This window comes from Nerophis lumbriciformis, linkage group LG21, assembly GCF_033978685.3.
Source record: "Nerophis lumbriciformis linkage group LG21, RoL_Nlum_v2.1, whole genome shotgun sequence".
Lineage (NCBI taxonomy): Eukaryota > Metazoa > Chordata > Actinopteri > Syngnathiformes > Syngnathidae > Nerophis > Nerophis lumbriciformis.
Window position 1 is genome coordinate 15380921 of NC_084568.2, and position 20545 is coordinate 15401465.

Here is a 20545-nt window from a genome sequence, read left to right on the forward strand (position 1 = left end):
GAGGTGAGGGGAGCAGTGAGCAGCAGCGGTGGCCGCGCTCGGGAATCATTTTTGGTGATCTATCCAAAGATATAGGGCGGACACTCTAACCACAAGGCCACTGAGTAGGTTATTTGTTTATATTGTTTGTTCGTCTTGTCTTATATTACAGCCCTAAAACACATAGAAAGGTCTCAGTCATAAAAATATCAAAAATAAATCATATTTTTATCGATGCTTAAATATCTAGATTACTACCCGATCGGTACGAGAAGACCTTATCAGTCCACGCATGCGCGAAGAAACAGTCACTTCCTGTCTGACAATTAATTCATTAATTAATTAATGTTTATATTTTCGTTCCATTTTACTACTATGAAAGCTATTATTTTAATACAAGACATTGATAAAATTGATTAAACATCGCAGAAACGTTGTCGTAAAATATTTACAGAAAGGAAGTGACGTAATCTTTCGGAACTGATCGGGTAGTGACGCTATCGTTGCACTCGAAGAAGTAGCTTGCCTGCGAAACTGTTGTGCAGCTAACATTAACGATGTTTGTGGCACGCAGCATTGCAGCAGATCATAAAGATCTCATCCATGATGTTTCCTACGATTTCCACGGACTAAGAATGGCGACTTGTTCCAGTGACCAAAGTGTTAAGGTACATGTTAGCCTGTTAGCCGTTAGCAATCTTTCTGGTTGCTACCACGGAGTGTGCAAAATATAACGAGCTGTGTTGTAGGAATTAAAACAATCATAATATAAATAATGGCCTAAGTAAACAAAAGCTGTAAATTATGGTTATTACTTTTCACACTTGTTCAGCTCAGTTTCAGTTTCAGTTTATTTGGAACATGCATACGATATAATGTAATACATCACACATTTCCAGTTGTTTCATTGCATCACGTCCGAAAAGGAGTAGGAAGAAGCAGATCTTATTTAATCCCAACACTTTTCATACCATAGCAATTTTATCCAATTTCCTTGTTCTCTGTAACAAGGAAATAAATAAATAATGTACCTTAGTAAGCAAACAAATATCAAAAACATAAATGATCTTTGTCTCAAGAAAAAAAAGTGTTCAAGATGTTCATAAAAATTCTTGTTCCGTGTACTTTGTGAACACTTGTAGTGAGGTGAATTATATTTACATAGCGCTTTTCTCTAGTGACTGAAAGCGATTTTACATAGTGAAACCCAATATCTAAATTACATTTAAACGAGTGTGGGTGGCACTGGGAGCATGTGGGTAAAGTGTCTTGCCCAAGGACACAACGGCAGTGACTAGGATGGCAGAAGCGGGGATCAAACTTGGAACCCTCAAGTTGCTGGCACGGCCACTCTACCAACCGAGCTATGCCGTAGTGTGAACAGTCTCTTAAACTGAATCAATCTCACTGTCCCTTTTATTTAAACTGTCCACTATGGGTGCCCGAGCTTTCAGCCGCTCTGCCCCACATCTTTGGAACTCTTTACCACCAGACCTTCGTAACTTAGATTCAATATCCCTCTTCAAATCAAGACTCAAAACACACCTATTCCTGACTGCTTATTCATTGTAATCATCTTTTCTTCTCTATCTTTGTTGTTGTTGTCCATCCATCCATCTTCTTCCGCTTATCCGAAGTCGGGTCGCGGGGTCAGCAGCTTAAGCAGGGAAGCCCAGACTTCCCTCTCCCCAGCCACTTCGTCCAGCTCCTCCCGGGGGATCCCGAGGCGTTCCCAGGCCAGCCGGGAGAGATAGTCTTCCCAGCGTGTCCTGGGTCTTCCCCGTGGCCTCCTACCGGTCGGACGTGCCCGAAACATCTTCCTAGGGAGGCGTTCGGGTGGCATCCTGACCAGATGCCCGAACCACCTCATCTGGCTCCTCTCGATGTGGAGGAGCAGCGGCTTTACTTTGAGCTCCCCCCGAATGACAGAGCTTCTCACCCTATCTCTAAGGGAGAGCCCCGCCACTCGGCGGAGGAAACTCATTTCGGCCGCTTGTACCCGTGATCTTGTGCTTTCGGTCATGACCCAAAGCTCATGACCATAGGTGAGGATGGGAACGTAGATCGACCGGTAAATCGAGAGCTTTGCCTTCCGGCTCAGCTCCTTCTTCACCACAACGGATCGATACAGCGTCCGCATTACTGAAGACGCCGCACCGATCCGCCTGTCGATCTCACGATCCACTCTTCCCCCACTCGTGAACAAGACTCCGAGGTACTTGAACTCCTCCACTTGGGGCAAGATCTCCTCCCCAACTCGGAGATGGCACTCCACCCTTTTCCGGGAGAGTTGTTGTTGTTGTTGTTGTATTTTATCCAATTTGATTTTATTGTTTTGATTTTGTACGGTGTCCTTGAGTGCCCAGAAAGGCGCCTTATAAATAAAATGTATTATTATTATTATTATTATTATAATATTGGTGCTTTGTTAGAGTTCTTTGGTTAATCCATTACATAATTTAATTCCACATACAGATATGTATGTATGTTTTAAGTGTTGTACGAGCGTACAAATGTTTTAAATTAGATTTTCCTCTAAGGTTTTATGTCTCCTCTTTTGTTGAGAAGAATTGTTGTATATTCTTGGGTAGGAGGTTATAGTTTGCTTTATACATCATTTTATCTGTTTGCAAATGCACCAAATCATTTAATTTCAATAATTGTGATTCAATAAATAAAGTGTTTGTATATTCTTTATATCCAACATTATGCATTATATTATTTATTATTATTACTTGGTAGACTTTTACTAGCCTAAGATACGAGCTAGTGTTGTACTAATGGAATACTTTGTTACTGTACGTTAGTGCCTAACTTTGCTTAAAATGTTAGTATATTTTCAAAAGAAAATGATTACTTTTAAATATTGTACATCGCCGCTACTGCTCTTCCGTTTTGTTTCGGCAGCCAATGGCATTAAAAGATACTACGAGGCTGTGCACCAATCAGTGCACAGAACAAATAAAAGTCTGATTAGTTGGTTGTTTGAGGCGCCACAGACTCAAACACATGGTGGGCAAACAAGGCTATTCCTAGAAAGAAGTCAAGGGAAAAGCAGAGTAAAATGCTGCATGCAACCAACCTCAGGACTCCCTACCCCCTCACCTGTGTTCAGCTGACCCGTGCAAGTCAATGATGACGGAATGAATGAATGAACTGAGTTTATTTCGGTCATATAATCAACCATTTTGTGTGATCAATTTAACAGCACAGATTATACATATTAACAATCATAAACATACACACACAAAAAGAAAACGAATGACCGAAAAAGGAATAACCTGAAGCCAAGGCTTATATTTGCCTATCCTATACATTCACTGAAAATTAGATTGCCTGGAACATCAATGTTCAAAAAATCGATGGGATAGAAAGTAATCATTGCTATATTTGATAATTTTCCATTATTTCACCTTTCAAGGATTTCTTAAACCTTAACAAAGAACTACATGTCTTCAACTCATCACTGAGCTTGTTCCACCATTTAACTCTTAAAACTGGAATACATTTGCATTTTATATTGGTTCTGACTTTACATGTTTCAAAAATCAGTATCCCTCGTAAATTATAGTTTTCCTCCTCTTAATTTAAATAACATAAGAATACAAGCTGGAAGGCTGTTGTTCTTTACTCGAAACATAATTTCCATTGTTTTTAAAAACACAATATCTGAACATTTTAACACATTACAACTTATGAATAATGGATTGGTAGGTTCATAGTAGCACACTTTGTGTATTATTCTAATTAGCCTTTTTTTTTAACTTTAATTATTGGGTCTATAATGCTAGTCCATATAATGCTCTTTTTAACTGAAAAAAATACGATATTCACAAACATCTTTGCTCCACTTCTCCACACTGCTAGCCATTTTTGGTTTTTGGTTTCACTCTTGACTCAAAGGCTGCACTGAGTTCACACAGCTCAAATCCTTTAAATCTGATCATTCTGCAGTCACAACAGGATCTGTCTGGAGTCCCATTCTCTTCATCACTTACCATTTTCCCCCTTGGCCATAGATTCCCTAAATTTAACATTAACTACTACTGCTACGCTGATGACACCCAACTCTACCTCTCCACCAAGCCCAATGCCACACTTCCACCCTCATCCCTCACCTCCTGTTTATTTGAAATACAATTCTGGTTCACCTCAAACAGGCTTTTTTAGAAGCTGTCGTTGCCCCCAAAACATTTGATATATTTAGAGATGTCCGATAATATCGGCCGATAAATGCTTTAAAATGTAATATCGGAAATTATCAGTATCTGTTTCAAAAAGTAAAATTTATGACTTTTTAAAACGCCGCTTTACGGAGTGGTACACGGACGTAGGGAGAAGTACAGAGCGCCAATAAACCTTAAAGGCACTGTCTTTGCGTGCCGGCCCAATCGCATAGTATCTACGGCTTTTCACATATGCAAGTGAATACAAAGCATACTTGGTCAACAGCCAAGTATGATTGTCACACTGAGGGTGGCCGTATAAACAACTTCAACACTGTTACAAATATGCGCCACACTGTGAACCCACACCAAACAAGAATGACAAACACATTTCGGGAGAACATCCGCACCGTAACACAACATAAACACAACAGAACAAATACCCAGAACCCCTAGCAGCACTAACTCTTCCGGGACGCTACAACATACAACCCCCCCCCCCCAACCCCGCCCACCTCAACCTCCTCATGCATGTCCCAAATTCCAAGCTGCTGTTTTGAGGCATGTTAAAAAAAAATAAAAAAATAATAATAACTGGGATTTATATAGCGCTTTTCTAAGTACCCAAAGTCGCACTTTGTGACTTCAATAATAAATATGGCATGCTATGTTGGCATTTTTTTCCATAACTTGAGTTGATTTATTTTGGAAAACCTTGTTACATTGTTTAATGCATCCAGCGGGGCATCACAACAAAATTAGGCATAATAATGCGTTAATTCCACGACTGTATATATCGGTATCGGTTGATATCGGAATCGGTAATTAAGAATTGGACAATATCGGATATCGGCAAAAAAGCCATTATCGGACATCTGTAGATATATTGTATTGGTTTTGAAAATGAAAACTATCAAAATGGCCCCTGCATGCTTAGATTTTTCTTTGCCCTGAGTGGAAATGTTTGGACAACACTGCTTTAAATCAAGTAACTTTTGAAATCAGCTTATAAAGAATTATTGATTTGTGTGAAGACACATTTTAAGTTGTGGCATAAAGAAGAAGTAGTAGTTTAAAGACATGATGCTGTGTGTGATGTGATTATGAAAACATGGAATACTAACATTCAACATGCATTCTGCAGGTTTGGGACAAGAGTGAAAATGGAGAGTGGCACTGCACAGCCAGCTGGAAGGTAAACACTATGCGTGCATGCTGGATGTGACGATAAACGGTATCATGATAAACCGCGGTAAAACTTCCAGCGGTTATTGTTGCGGTTTGAAATAAAAATGATTGTAAAACCGTGATTGTTAACACCGATAAACGCACGGACCGGTGACACTGCTCATTTTGCAGAAGACGCAAGCGAGTGCTGGCTAACTTGAATGCTAACAAGAAAACCAGACATTAATGTCTTTCCTCAATAAAAAAAAAACAACAACATACACCTATCTAAACTTGTATAAACACATTACTGTCTGAGCAACTAAGACATTCAGTTGTGTACAATAATCGTACAGACTGTGCTCTCTTAGACACAGACTATGTTTACACTGCAGGCCAAAGTGGCCCAAATCTGATTTTTTTTAATCTGATGTTTTCCAGCTGACTATTTACACCAGACCTGGGCAAATTAGAGCCCGGGGGCCGTATGTGGCTCGTTGAGTTTTTCAAAATGGCCCGCCGGACATTCCCAAATAATTTTTTTTGCGCTTTAAACTCGAAACTGTAGCTGCCATTATGATGTGCAGTGATGTTTTCAAATGACCGTAAGTCTTGAACTATAGAAAGAATTTAAATGGTTGGAATCTGCGCTTTCGCATGATATACTAGTTACTATGGTAATCTAAGTCACAGCAGCTCATTGGTGTGGGTGGGGAGCGTTTCCACACAGTGTTTCCAGAGCGACCAGCCTGAGATGCGTGTGTCAGGGACAGACGCGGAAGGAGATTTTTATAACAAAGTTCCAAAGCTTAGTGATGTATCAGATATATCAAATTGTAGGTGGGTTTATTTTTTACCCTTCGTGTTCATTTTTCGCTGTGTTTATTGCATTTTTGTTGCGTTTCGCTTGATTATAAAATATTTCGACCGAGAGTGGGTGTGACATTCATATGTTGTCGATATTCAGTGTTTTATCATTTGTAGTTAATATTGACAATCACACATTCTTTATTTTCATGTACATTGTAGGTGTCTCATTCAGTCAAAAAAAAGTAAAATTCCGTTCCGTTTTTAAGGCGATCTGTCATAATGTTTTTAGCATTCAATCAGACATTATTGTGAGGTTTTGTATTGGTGTTCCGAAAAATAGATTTACCGGCCCCCAGACACATTTATTTCTCAAAATTTGGCCCCCCAAGTCAAAATAATTGCCCAGGCCTGGTTTACACCAAGTAAAATGTGATTTTTATCAGACTCCAAACGCGTCAATGTGGCTCTAATGTGGCCTCGACATCACTTGCATGCGCACTTCGATAAAGTGAAAATAAAGGAAGTTGACCAGGAGGAAGTAGCTACTACTACAAAATAAATAATACTCGCCTCACCTAAAAATGTGTGTTTTTTTACGTGAAACTAAATTAAAGTATTATAATGTTTGAATGGATGTATATAGTGTAATATATTTGGGAGGGCTCTAATCTTTTAATGGCTGTTAAGTAGAAGAGACATGGACATCAGCGTGGATCTACATGAGCTTTATTTTTCAAATTACATGTAAACAAATGCGCCACAGCGTCAATTCCGGTCCTTCAACAATCGCTCTTTCTTTAGAATCCATGTAACCTATTGTTTGCGCACTATTGACGGTCGTCATAAATAAACTTTGCTCACTGAAACCGGATGTTGTGATGAAATATCCACTTCCACAGACAACTGGGTCTTTCCTGGCGCACACGAGTGACGTAGCTCGCCCAAAGCTGACGAAAAAGTCAGATACGGGTCGCATTCAGGTCGCATTGCGTTTAGACTGAAGTGACATTTGAATAGATCAGATTCCTATCAGATTTGGACTACCTCCTGATGTGGCCGGAATCCTTTCCGACATTTCCCAGGTTCTAAACCAAAGGTCTTGGGCTGAGCCAGGACAGGTGGTGCACTTTCAAATGCACTCCAACTTAAATTTCTCTAAAATAGATTCATTTGCAATAAGGTCTTGTACATCCAACAGTACATCCAAAGTGAACAAAAACTAGTTTAACTGCATACTAAGCTATAAACAAAAAACTAAGGCTCAAGTGTTAACGTTAGAAGTGGTCAAAAACTGTTTTCACCGCCAGTCTCTCAACCCGACATTTGTCCAATCAATTTCACCTGTGCGCTCCTATATGCTATGGTTAGAGTGACGTACTCAAAGCCATATTAGCGAGACCTCTCGTTACAGGTGCTGTAAATTACACGGATGTAAATCATGGTTTCTAATTCAATAAATTATCTTGCAATATATCAAAATATATTTTCATGGCAATTAAAAAAAAAAAAAAAATAATTTAACTTAATAATATATGCAGTACTATGAAATATAAATAACACAAGAAATGGCTACCAGAACCATAATGAGCAAAATTAAAGCACAGTAGGCTCAAGTATTCATCAAGCACCACCACAATGACCGACATCAAAGCAGCGCAGTAGGCTTTAATGGCCATCTTTGAACAAATAAATAATTAAACTTACTAATATATGCAGTAGGGCAGCACGGTGGAAGAGGGGTTAGTGCGTCTGCCTCACAATACGAAGGTCCTGAGTAGTCGTGAGTTCAATCCCGGCCTCGGGATCTTTCTGTGTGGAGTTTGCATGTTCTCCCCGTGACTGCGTGGGTTCCCTCTGGGTACTCCGGTTTCCTCCCACCTTCAAAGACATGCACCTGGGAATAGGTTGATTGGCAACACTAAATTGGCCCTAGTGTGTGAATGTGAGTGTGAATGTTGTCTGTCTATCTTGTGTTGGCCCTGCGATGAGGTGGCGACTTGTCCAGGGTGTACCCCGCCTTCCGCCCGATTGTAGCTGAGATAGGCTCCAGCGCCCCCGCAACCCCGAAGGGAATAAGCGGTAGAAAATGGATGGATGGATATATGCAGTACTAGAGAAATATAAATAACACGAAAATGGCTACCACAATCAGATTTGAAAGACTTTGGAGCGTTTAGACTGGCAAAAAAATCAGATCTGTGTCACTTGAGGGCAAAAAAAATGAGTTTGGTGTGCAGTGTAATTGGGGCCAGAGAGATTGATTGATGCTCAATGACAACAGGAAATTAATTTTTGTGATGTCACATAAATCAGACGTTACCCACCCAGCATACAATTTGTTATTCTTATAGCCGGACATGTGTGTTTTCTTACGTACCTGACGGTTTCGGCTACCCACCCTACACACTTTTTTTTCTTTGTCATTAAAAAAAACCCACAAACATGTTTACAAATTAAAATGATAGAAGCAAAACATATTGAAACACTGAAATAAGAACAAGAACAATATTATAACATTTTCTTCTGACAAGAAAGTATGTTGTGTGGCTATTTATTTGATTTAAATGTATTTTATATATATATATATATATATATATATATATATATATATATATATATATATATATATTTATTTTTATTTTTTATTTTATTTTTTAATAAAACTTGGTTATGTGTGTGTGAATACGTTTGAGCACATTCAATAATACTGTGATACTAAGGATAATCCTGATAACATTGGTGACAGTAACCATGATATATTTTCATATTGTTACACCCCTAATATATATATAAATATATATATATATATATATATATATATATATTTTTTTTTTTAATAAAACTTGGTTATGTGTGTGTGAATACGTTTGAGCACATTCAATAATACTGTGATACTAAGGATAATCCTGATAACATTGGTGACAGTAACCATGATATATTTTCATATTGTTACACCCCTAATATATATATAAATATATATATATATGTATATATATATATATACATGTTGATTCAAGATGCACTTCATCTTCAACATGAATAACACAGCTCCACATCACATCGGTGAGCATTGTGAGCAATGTGGAATGACATCATAGAGCATGCGATGCTAACAGAATGCTAACGACACAGCGAATGATCCTAGCTATGACGGTCAAGTTTGCCTAATTTGTAGAATAACACACATCCGTGTTTAATTCATGTTTAGAAGACTCTATGTTTAAAAAAAATATATAAACCATATTTTTAGTGTTATAACTATGCAAATATTGAATTTAAGAATGATGATACTACATTTACTGCAGTCAGGCCTGGGACCAATGGGCCGCGATAAATGAGACGTATTTTAAGATGAATCCAATTCTCATGGAGAGTGACTTGACAAGAATTCAAAAATTGTTCATGAGTTGTGTATTCTTTCTGCACAAAGACACACAGTGGATCGGTGTGGAGAGTGACTTGGGCTCATCCAGAGTTTGGACAAGTTCTGGCTTCGTGCTCTTTTGACAGGACGGCGGCTGTGTGGGAGGAGATTGTTGGCGAGTCAAACGACAAGCAGAGAGGACTAAGCCACTGGGTTGGTACAACCAACATTGTTTCTTGCTTCACTTATGTCCACTAAAACAACCTCAACCAACTCTTCAATTTATGTCTTTTACCAGAACTTCACTTCCAACTTGTCCTTACAAAAGTTTTTACAAAAGAGTCACTTGTAATTAGGCCTGTAACAGATTAAGTGTTCCTGTGGGCCACACTTTGGATACCCCTGCAATAGTGGAATAGAAGTAGAAACATAGAGTGGTAACGTTGTTGTTGTAGTAGCCATTATTGGATTTAAGTGTGCCATGTTCTTTCTTCCCAGATCAAAAGAACCACTCTTGTGGACAGTAGAACATCAGTGACGGATGTGAAGTTTGCTCCTAAACACATGGGCCTGATGTTGACCACGTGTTCTGCAGACGGTGTGGTGAGGATCTATGAGGCCCCTGATGTCATGAACCTCAGTCAGTGGTCCCTACAACATGAAATCTCTTGCAAGCTCAGCTGCAGCTGTATTTCTTGGAACCCCTCCAGGTTAGACCCCTCACTTACTAGTTCCAAGTATTTGGAACAAGCACCCCAGGGGGAAGTAGAATACACATCTTGTGAGATTAAAAGTCGGGATGTTTGTGGTTGAAGGGAAGAGTTAGCATATTAAAAGAAAAACCATGGCATTGCTATTGTGACTGATGATGTAGTAATATACAGATAAGGTTTTCTCAGGGCCGATACTGATTATTGTAATAGTCAAAAAGTAGGGCTGGACAATTAGTTGAATTTTAATTTTGATTTCGTTTTGGCTTCTCACGATTGTGAAAATATACAAAACCAGTGAAATTGGCACATTGTGTAAATCGTAAATAAAAACAGAATACAATGATTTTCCAACTTATATTCAATTGAATTGACTGCAAAGACAAGATATTTAATGTTCGAACTGAGAAACTTTTTTTTGTGTGCAAATAATCATTAACTTAGAATTTAATGGCAGCAACACATTGCAAAAAGTTGGCACAGGGGCATTTTTACCACTGTGTTACATGGCCTTTCCTTTTAACAACACAACGACATCCTCGGTACAGAGCCCACATAAGGGCAAGGAAAAACTCACTCCAGTGGGACGTCGATGTGAATGACTATGAGAAACCTTGGAGAGGACCGCATATGTGGGTAACCCCCCCCCCCCCCCCCCCCCCCGTCTAGGGGAGACCGAATGCAATGCATGTCGAGTGGGTCTGACATAATATTGTGAGAGTCCAGTCCATATTGGATCCAACATAATAGTAAGAGTCCAGTCCATAGTGGGGCCAGCAGGACACCATCCCGAGCGGAGACGAGTCAGCAGCGCAGAGATGTTCCCAACCGATGCACAGGCGAGCGGGTCCGGGTCCCGACTCTGGACAGCCAGCACTTCATCCATGGCCACCGGACCTGTGCCCTCCCCCCCCTCCACAAGGGAGAGGGGAGCAGAGGAGAAAAGAAAAGAAACGGCAGATCAACTGGTCTAAAAAGGGGGTCTATTTAAAGGCTAGAGTATTAATTAAAATTAAAATTAATTTAACTTAATAATATATGCAGTACTATGAAATATAAATAACACAAGAAATGGCTACCAGAACCATAATGAGCAAAATTAAAGCACAGTAGGCTCAAGTATTCATCAAGCACCACCACAATGACCGACATCAAAGCAGCGCAGTAGGCTTTAATGGCCATCTTTGAACAAATAAATAATTAAACTTACTAATATATGCAGTAGGGCAGCACGGTGGAAGAGGGGTTAGTGCGTCTGCCTCACAATACGAAGGTCCTGAGTAGTCGTGAGTTCAATCCCGGCCTCGGGATCTTTCTGTGTGGAGTTTGCATGTTCTCCCCGTGACTAAGATGGGACTTAAATGCTTCTACTGAGGTAGCATCTTTAATTGTTACCGGGAGGGCATTCCATAGTACTGGAGCCCGAATAGAAAACGCTCTATAGCCCGCAGACTTAGGCTTTTAGGCTTCATAATGCGCCACACATTTTCAGGTCTGGACTACAGGCAGGCCAGTCTAGTACCCGCACTTTTACTACGAAGCTACGCTGTTGTAACACGTGCAGAATGTGGCTTGGCATTGTCTTGCTGAAATAAGCAGGGGTGTCCATGAAAAAGACTTTGCTGTATGTACCTTTCAGCATTATTGGTGCCTTCACAGATGTGTAAGTTACCCATGTCTTGGGCACTAATACACCTCCATACCAATACAGATGCTGGCTTTTGAACTTTGCGCCTATAACGGTTCTTTTCCTCTTTGGTCCGGAGGACACGACGTCCACAGTTTCCAAAAGCAATTTGAAATGTGGACTCGTCAGACTACAGAACACTTTTCCACTTTGCATCAGTCAATCTTAGATGAGCCAGTGGCGTTTCTGGGTGTTGTTGATAAATGGCTTTGCTTTGCATAGAGTTTTAACTTGCACTTACATATGTAGCGATGAACTGTAGTTACTGACAGTGGTTTTCTGAAGTGTTCCTGAGCCCACGTGGTGATATCTTTTACACACTAATGTCGGTTTTTGATGCAGTACCGCCTGAGGGATTGAAGGTCACAGGCATTCAATGTTGGTTTTTGGCCTTGGCGTTTACGTGCAGTGATTTCTCCAGATACTCTGAACTTTTTGATGATATTACGGACCCTGGATGGTGAAATCCCTAAATTCCATGCATTAGGTTGTTGAGAAACGTTGTTCTTAAACTGTTGGACAATTTGCCCACACATTTGTTCACAAGGTGGTGACCCTCGCCCCATCCTTGTTTGTGAATGACTGAGCATTTCATGGTAGCTGCTTTTTATACCCAATCATGGCACCCACCTGTTCCCAATTAGCCTGTTCACCTGTGCGATGTTCCAAATAAGTGTTTGATGAGAATTCCTCAACTTTATCAGTCGTTTTTGCCACTTGTGCCAGCTTTTTTTAAACATGCTGCATGCATCAAATTCCAAATGAGCTAATATTTGCAAAAATCAACAAAGTTTACCAGTTCGAACGTTAAGTATCTTGTCTACACTTGGGATGCTTACATTTTTATTAACATTCACAGATATTTTTTAAAGACTAAGAGTACTATACGTTTTTGCTTGAATTTCTTATGTGTTCATTTGTAGGGAATTTTTTTTTTCAATTGAATATAAGTTGAAAAGGATTTGCAAATCATTGTATTCTGTTTTTATTTACGATTCACACAACGTGCCCACTTCACTGGTTTTTGTAAATGACTATAAATATATATTTGAACAGAAGGCCAACTGGAAACGCGTTTCAGCAGATAGTAACTGGCTAAGAAGAAGAAATTAGCAAGTAGAATAATAAATCAGGAGAGACAATAATATAGGGACGGTTACCTTTGACATTCAACCGATACGGTACCAATTCCTGGTACCTTGGAATTTGTACCAATTTTTGATACTTTAGTGTTGCTCATAAATATGAAATGTTTATGATAATAACATCTAATTTTTTATTGCAACCTTTAAAAATATGCTGATTATGACAACTACTGTCGAGCTGTCATATCTTGTTTTAAATTAAATTTTTGAGTCGTTAAGTAGAACAGTAAGTTGCAATTACAGTTGCGTTACTGTGTGTTGTATTAGCGTGTGTGCTCATAGAAGAGTAAATTGCATTTTGTGTTCCCCAACCAGCTCGCGTGCCCACCAGCCAATGTTTGCAGTGGGCAGCGACGACAGTACGACGTATGGCGGCAAAGTCCATATCTACGAGTACAACGAAAACACAAGGTAGCTTCTTCTTCGCTGGTGGGTGCGTGTTTGTGTTTCCACTGTACTTAATTTTCTTTGCACGTTGTCTCCCTGCCAATATGGAAAAGGAAATACGCTAAAGCCGAGACTCTGATGACCATCACAGACGCAGTGCATGACATCGCCTTTGCTCCGAACCTGGGGAGATCCTTCCATGTCCTCGCCATCGCCACCAAAGATGTTCGAATCTTTAAGATGCTCCCTGTCAGGTGACTTTCAAATGCTGAATATAGGGCTGCACAGTTAATCCAATTTTGAATCACCATCTTGATTTGGGCTGCCTCGATTAAACGTGGATTATATTTGTTACTCTTGAATGCCCTGAGATTACAATGACCTGGATGGATGAGAACATTCATAGACAAGTACAAAGACACTTTCTTGCTCTTAATCTTGCACACTATTCTGTTTGCTTCATGAAGAGTCTGCAAAGTTGCGTGTTTCATGCCTGACGCTATGTTGCTGGCATCTAACATTACATCTGGTCTTGCAACCCAGATTATTTCGCCAATTTTGGACCTGTGTTGATGCTTTTCCTTCTCACATAGGGGTGTGTCTTACTCCAAACACTTTTTATCTTCCAGGACCCCATTACCGCAAGTAGATTGCTGACCTGTGGGGCACACTGTTTTACCCAACATAATGAATAATCATGTTCAGTAATCGTGATTTCAATCTTTCAACCAATTCAAACAACTTTATTAATCAGAGATGTCCGATAAAGGCTTTTTTGCCGATATCCGATATTCCGATATTGTCCAACTCTTAATTACCGATTCCGATATCAACCGATACCGATATATACAGTCGTGGAATTAACACATTATTATGCCTAATTTTGTTGTGATGCCCCGCTGGATGCATTAAACAATATAACAAGGTTTTCCAAAATAAATCAACTCAAGTTATGGAAAAAATGCCAACATGGCACTGCCATATTTATTATTGAAGTCACAAAGTGCATTATTTTTTTTAACATGCCTCAAAACAGCAGCTTGGAGTTTGAGACTTGCTCTCCTTGAGAGAGCATGAGGAGGTTGAGGTGGGCGGGGTTGAGTTGGGGGGGGGGGGGGGGTAGCGGGGGGTGTATATTGTAGCGTCCCGGAAGAGTTAGTGCTGCAAGGGATTCTGGGTATTTGTTTAGTTTTGTTTATGTTGTGTTACGGTGTGGATGTTCTCCCGAAATGTGTTTGTCATTCTTGTTTGGTGTGGATTCACAGTGTGGCGCATATTTGTAACAGTGTTAAAGTTGTTTATACGGCCACCCTTAGACCTGTATGGCTGTTGATCAAGTATGCTTTGCATTTACTTGAGTGTGTGAAAAGACGTCGATATTATGTGATTGGGCCGGCACGCCCCCAATATTGTTGTCTGGGTGGAAATCGGGAGAAATTCGGGAGAATGGTTGCCCCGGGAGATTTTCGGGAGGGGCACTGAAATTCGGGAGTCTCCCAGGAAAATCGGAAGGGTTGGCAAGTATGACTGGGAGACGCAACTGCTCTGTACTTCTCCCTACGTCCGTGTACCAATCCGTACAGCGGCGTTTTAAAAAGTCATACATTTTACTTTTTGAAACCGATACCGATAATTTCCGATATTACATTTTAAAGCATTTATTATCGGACATCTCTATTATTAATCCCTCTAAGGGCAATTCAATTTGAGCAGCAGGTTGTTGTGGTTCACAAAGCCTACATGGCTCACAATAAACAAAAAGTCAATATATACATAAACAATACAACACTCTGAAAAATTTAAAAGTTTAGGAGTCTGAGTGCAGAGGGGACGAATGATTTGGAAAAGCAATTTGTTTTACTCAATGGAAGGGCATAACGTCACCCTGAAGGCAACAGAGATAATTCCCCCGCAAGGACATGGCTCGGGGAGGCTAAAATGCTCTTTTTTCTTTTCGAAGGATTTGCTGGTTGCAGAAGAAGTTTAAGTCTTTTAGTTTTACTCCGGTAATCTTAGAGCACGACTTAACAATACTAGTCAGGCTGTTTCGGTCTTTAACTGAAAGACAGTGAAACCAACAAATAAAAGAAAAACACATGAGACTCTCAATAAATGTTTGATAAAAACGACAGAGTATAACAGGCCTGACAGAGAAATAATTACATTTCCTGAGAAGATTAACTCTCTGTTGTGCTCGCTTCACTATAAAATCTGTGTTCACATCAAACTTGAGCTGGTTGTCAAAAAAGGTCCCCAAATATTTATATGATGAAACAATGTCAACTTTTTTGTTATGTATGATGCACTCTGCCTTCTTACGTCTAAAATCAATAATTAATTATTTGGTTTTAGATACATTTAAATCCAAAAAGTTACAGTCACACCAGGAGATCAAATCCGTTAGGGCGCTCTCATGCTTTGACTGTGAACCATAGAAGAGGGACAGCAGTGCCGTGTCATCAGAGAACCTAATCAGATAGCTGTCTTTCTGCCGACTCCTGCGTTCATCAGTAAACATAATAAAAAGTAAGGGTGAAAGGACGCATCCTTGGGGTGAACCTGTGGAGATGGTTACAGAGTCAGAAAGACAGCTGTATAGAGAGAGTCTTCGCTCTATATCAGTTAAAAATCTTGATAAAAAGGATGGTGATTATTATTTTGGCCATAACCGTGCAGCCCTTGCTGGATGTGGGAGTGACTGGCATTGTGTATCTCCATCCAGGAAGGAGAGCAGCGCCACAGGACCCACCAAGTTTGACGTGCAGATTGTTGCTCACTTTGACAACCACAACTCACAGGTGTGGCGTGTCAGCTGGAACATCACAGGAACCCTGCTGGCGTCTTCTGGGGATGACGGCTGCGTGCGCCTCTGGAAAGGTTAGCCATTTTTAGGGTGAACTCTATGCTCGCGGACACTGCATTGTTGAATTTAGCAAACATCATTCATCAAGTTGTAAACTGCTTTATTTTACACTTATACTCAGACGTACACTAGTGGTTTCCAAAGTCTGACTGGGGGGCCAATTGTTTCCTGTAGCAGCATTTTTATTGCTTGAAAACTATCATTAAAACAACTTTGCCATGGTTGATTAGCATTAGCACCCGATGGAAATGTTTTTTTGCAAGAGCGAGGATTCCGATGTCCAAAAATGATTCAAAAAAATATCAAATAGCAGCAAACAAATAACAGTATTAAAACTGTAATTTGATTTTCAGAAACATACTAGCCTGAAATGGTTTATTCTGTAACTTTTAAAAGGTTTTGTATCTATTTCACTTTCTGACCCCCTACGTGTGTGGCGTGTGTTTGCCGTGGATGCATATGTGTGTGTAAACCTGCAACGTGTCTGTTACGCGACTTTGGTGTTCGAACACGATAGCACAACCAGTCAGTCCAACAAAAGTCAACAACAACTGGTATGTGTCCAATCACACTGCAAAAAGTCAGTGTTCAAAAACAAGAAGAAAAAAAAACTAAAATTAGGGGTATTTTATTTGAACTAAGCAAAATTATCTGCCAATAGATTAAGAAAATTCGGCTTGTCAAGACTTTCCAAAACAAGTCAAATTAGCTAATCTCAATTAACCCAAAAAATACCTTAAAATAAGTATATTCTCACTAATAACAAGTGCACTTTTCTTGGTAGAAAAAAATGAGACCTTTTTGATCAATATGTTGAAAAATATTCTTAAATGAAGTAAATGCTTGTGCCATTATCTTGACATAATGATATGCGCTCGGCATCATGATTTTTTTTCATGCTTGAAGTAAGAAATGATTACTTAAAAAAAGTAGTTTTATACTTGTGAGTGTTAATGACACAGCTTTGCATCAGTTGATATTCTAGTTTCAAGCATGTTTTACTCAATATAGGTCATAAAATCTCAGCAACAAGCTGTAATATCTTTCTTAGATCATTTAGGACCAAAACCCTTAAAACAAGTAAAACACTCTAACATAACATCTGTTTAGTGAGAAGAATTATCTTTTCAGACAGAAAATAAGCAAATATCACCCTTATTTTAGATATTTAATCTTACATAGATTTCAGTTTTTGCAGTGCAGAGACAGAGAAGGAGTTTGTTGCGTCTTCACTGCATTGTCCTCTGGGAGAGTCTCGAAGCAATGACCTTGTCACGTCGCTTGCAGCCAGGGAAAACAATCCAGATTAGGATGTTTGTGTTTGAGCGAGCAAAAATAAGTTTATACTTTCACTCTTAATTGTCTTTCTGGTCCTCAAATTCCAATCAGCAGATGCACTGTTATCCTGGTTCCGAATAGGTAGTTACCTTCAACGTCCGTGTCATTTAAGATACTCACGAGTCGGTCGTGTGTCCAGCAACAACCATTCCGTCAAGACAGGCAGGTTTCCCCAAACTCGAGATCTTGTCAATTTCGTTGAGAAGCAAGTTGATCCATTTCATTGTTTAGATTTTAGAGAGCAGTTCAAAAAGACGCAACAAAGTTAAAACGAGACAAAACAAAGACAAAAGCTGGAGAGATAAGGGAGAGGGAAAGGGAGCGTCCGCCTTCGATGAGTGCCGGTGAGAAAGACGATGTGGAGAAATGCCATATTTGTACCAATTTCTCCAGGAGATTTCATATATTTTGAAATGCAAATGTTGATGCTCCTCTTAGACACACGTAATAAAGGTGTTTGTGATGTTTTTGCTGCTAAATTAACCACAACATTAGCGCCCCATAAAACATTATGGAACACGGAGCAGCGCCCTTCGTGGCTGGTAGCTTTGGGCCAGATGCCCGTCCCCTCACCCCTCATTGCAAGTCTCGAGTTTTATGTCGTAATATGTATATGTGCTTCGCTATTGAGTTTTATTTTCTCACTCCAAACTCGACCCCCTAAATAGAAGCTCAGTCTTTTCAACTTCTTTTTTTACTCATCCTCCCCCAAGGTCTACCTTTTTCCCACTTTTTAAGGGGCACTCCTCTTCTCCCAAGAGTCGGTCGTGTGTCCAGTAACAACCGTTCCGTCAAATTCAGGCAGGTTACCCCGAACCCGAGATCTTGTCAATTTCATGGAGAGACAAGTTGATCAATTTCATTGTTTAGATTTTAGAGAGCAGTGCAAAAAGTCGCAACAAGGAAGTTAAAACGAGACAAAACAAAGACACAAGCTGGAGAGATGAGGGAGAGTAGGGGAAGGGGAGCGTCCGCCTTCGATGAGTACCGGTGAGAAAGATGATATGGAGAAATGCTATATTTGTACCAATTTCTCCAGGAGATTTCCCGTATTTTGAAGTGCAAATGTTGATGCTCCGCTTAGACACACTTATAAAGATGTTTGTGATGTTTTTGCTGCTAAATTAACCACAACATTAGCGCCTCATAAAACATTATGTCGCTAGTGGTTCGACGTTCCCAAAAAATAATGTTAAGAACAAAACAACTTAAAGCCTTGTCCAGCTGTTTACTGACCTGCACTATTTATGTTTAAACAACTTTTACTGCAAATTAATATCGGCTCCAAATATTGGTTATCAGCCTCCTTGACTACTAAGAACCGGTATCGGCCCTAAATAAAACACATATCGGTTGATCTTTAATAATATGCTTACAGTACATAAAAGTAGCATTTGTGTTTGTCAGGTTCAAACACTGATGACATCTATTAAACAAGACAAGAAGCAAAGAATCAAACAGAGACAGAATTAAATTTGGCTCAGTGAGGAGAAACGTGTACATCTGTAATGTAATGACACTTGTACAGTGTCATTACGCTCTGGCGAAAGATTGTACGCCTCCTCTTTTTTTGGGCTTTCCCTGATTACATGGCAACAGCTGTTTCTAAGGGACGGGGGTCGTAAACAGCCATCGCCTTTGATTAAAACAGTTCAAAGAAAAGGTCGTAAAACAATTCAAAGAAGCGGTGCCTGGAGGGGAGTCTGGTCCTGCTTCCTCTTCGCTTTGTAGATCTCGGGTCAAGACAATATCTTTCTGTTGATTACAATACATGAAAGAAACAGAACACCTTCATGTTGCTTCCCATCCTACACAGTGGAGTTTTACAAGCCTTCTTCTTGGTAGGTTCAAAGACAGCTTTTGTCTTCTCGTCCGGGAACTCATTGAAACACAAAGTTTTGTGATAACTTAAGATACAATTATTCTGACAGTGTTGATATGGTTCTATAAAATACCTCGAGAAGTAATGTTGTATAACAGAGAAGAGACAATGAAAATGTTGACGTCTTTCACAGCTAACTACATGGACAACTGGAAGTGCACGGGCATCCTGAAGGGAGATGGCAGCCCCCTGACGGGTTCATCTGGTCAGCCGACAGCCATGAGAACTGTGGTCGGTTCTTCCGCTCAGAACGCTGTGAACGGAATGCCTGCAGGAAGGTAGGTGGCGTTGCCAGCCTGACACCGCTCGCCACAAACTGGGCCAACTGACTACCTGCCATAGCACACCTTGACTGGCGCCATGACCAACTAGTCTCATGTAAACATACATTTAATGACACCCAAACTGTACTAGTTCCATCACTTCAACATGCATTTCATATACGACATGACATTTCTGTCTCCATGTTTACAACTCATCTGTTCTCTGTATCACATGTGGAGAAGCAATGGCATTCATTAAATAACACCTCTTGATTTTGACTTTGTGAATTATTTTGGACTCCTTCTATTGCCAACCTTTGTGAAATGTAACTGGAGGAGCGATTGCAATACAGTTGGCTGCACTGCGCGTGTGCATGTGTGCATGTGTTCGTGTCGGCTCTGTCAGCTCAACCCGCCTTTCTCACACACACACACACACACACGCATGTGTGCACTGCAAATGTAAGAGAAGCAATTGCATCACAGTGTGCTATGCCGTAATCTAACAAGCAACATTATTTTAATGCAGTGAAAGCTGTTGCATTAGTAGCCATATTGAGCTTGAATTTAAATCATGGGTGTCCAAAGTGTTGCGGCCCGCAGCTAATTTATTTAACTGCCTGTGGCATATTCTATAATTACTCTTAATTAAAGTGGAATAAAAGAGCAAACAGGTGAAATGTAACAAGGAAAAGTTGTTATGTTTGACTCTAATAACATAAAGCTCTCATGCAGGCTGTTATTTTCTTTAAAAATGTTGTTGTTCAAAAATAATCATGAATGT

The 20545-nt window shown here is 39.9% G+C and overlaps 1 protein-coding gene across 1 annotated transcript; it reads left to right on the forward strand.

Annotated features, from left to right (window-relative positions):
* Positions 1-447: 447 nt before the first annotated feature.
* seh1l (SEH1-like (S. cerevisiae)) lies at positions 448-20040 on the forward strand. The gene is made up of 8 exons (XM_061982865.2): positions 448-647; positions 5290-5340; positions 9553-9699; positions 9985-10196; positions 13344-13439; positions 13529-13669; positions 16138-16292; positions 19632-20040. The coding sequence occupies exons 1-8, from the start codon at positions 537-539 to the stop codon at positions 19778-19780; spliced, it is 1062 nt and encodes a 353-aa protein (XP_061838849.1). The 5' UTR covers positions 448-536; the 3' UTR covers positions 19781-20040.
* Positions 20041-20545: the final 505 nt, after the last annotated feature.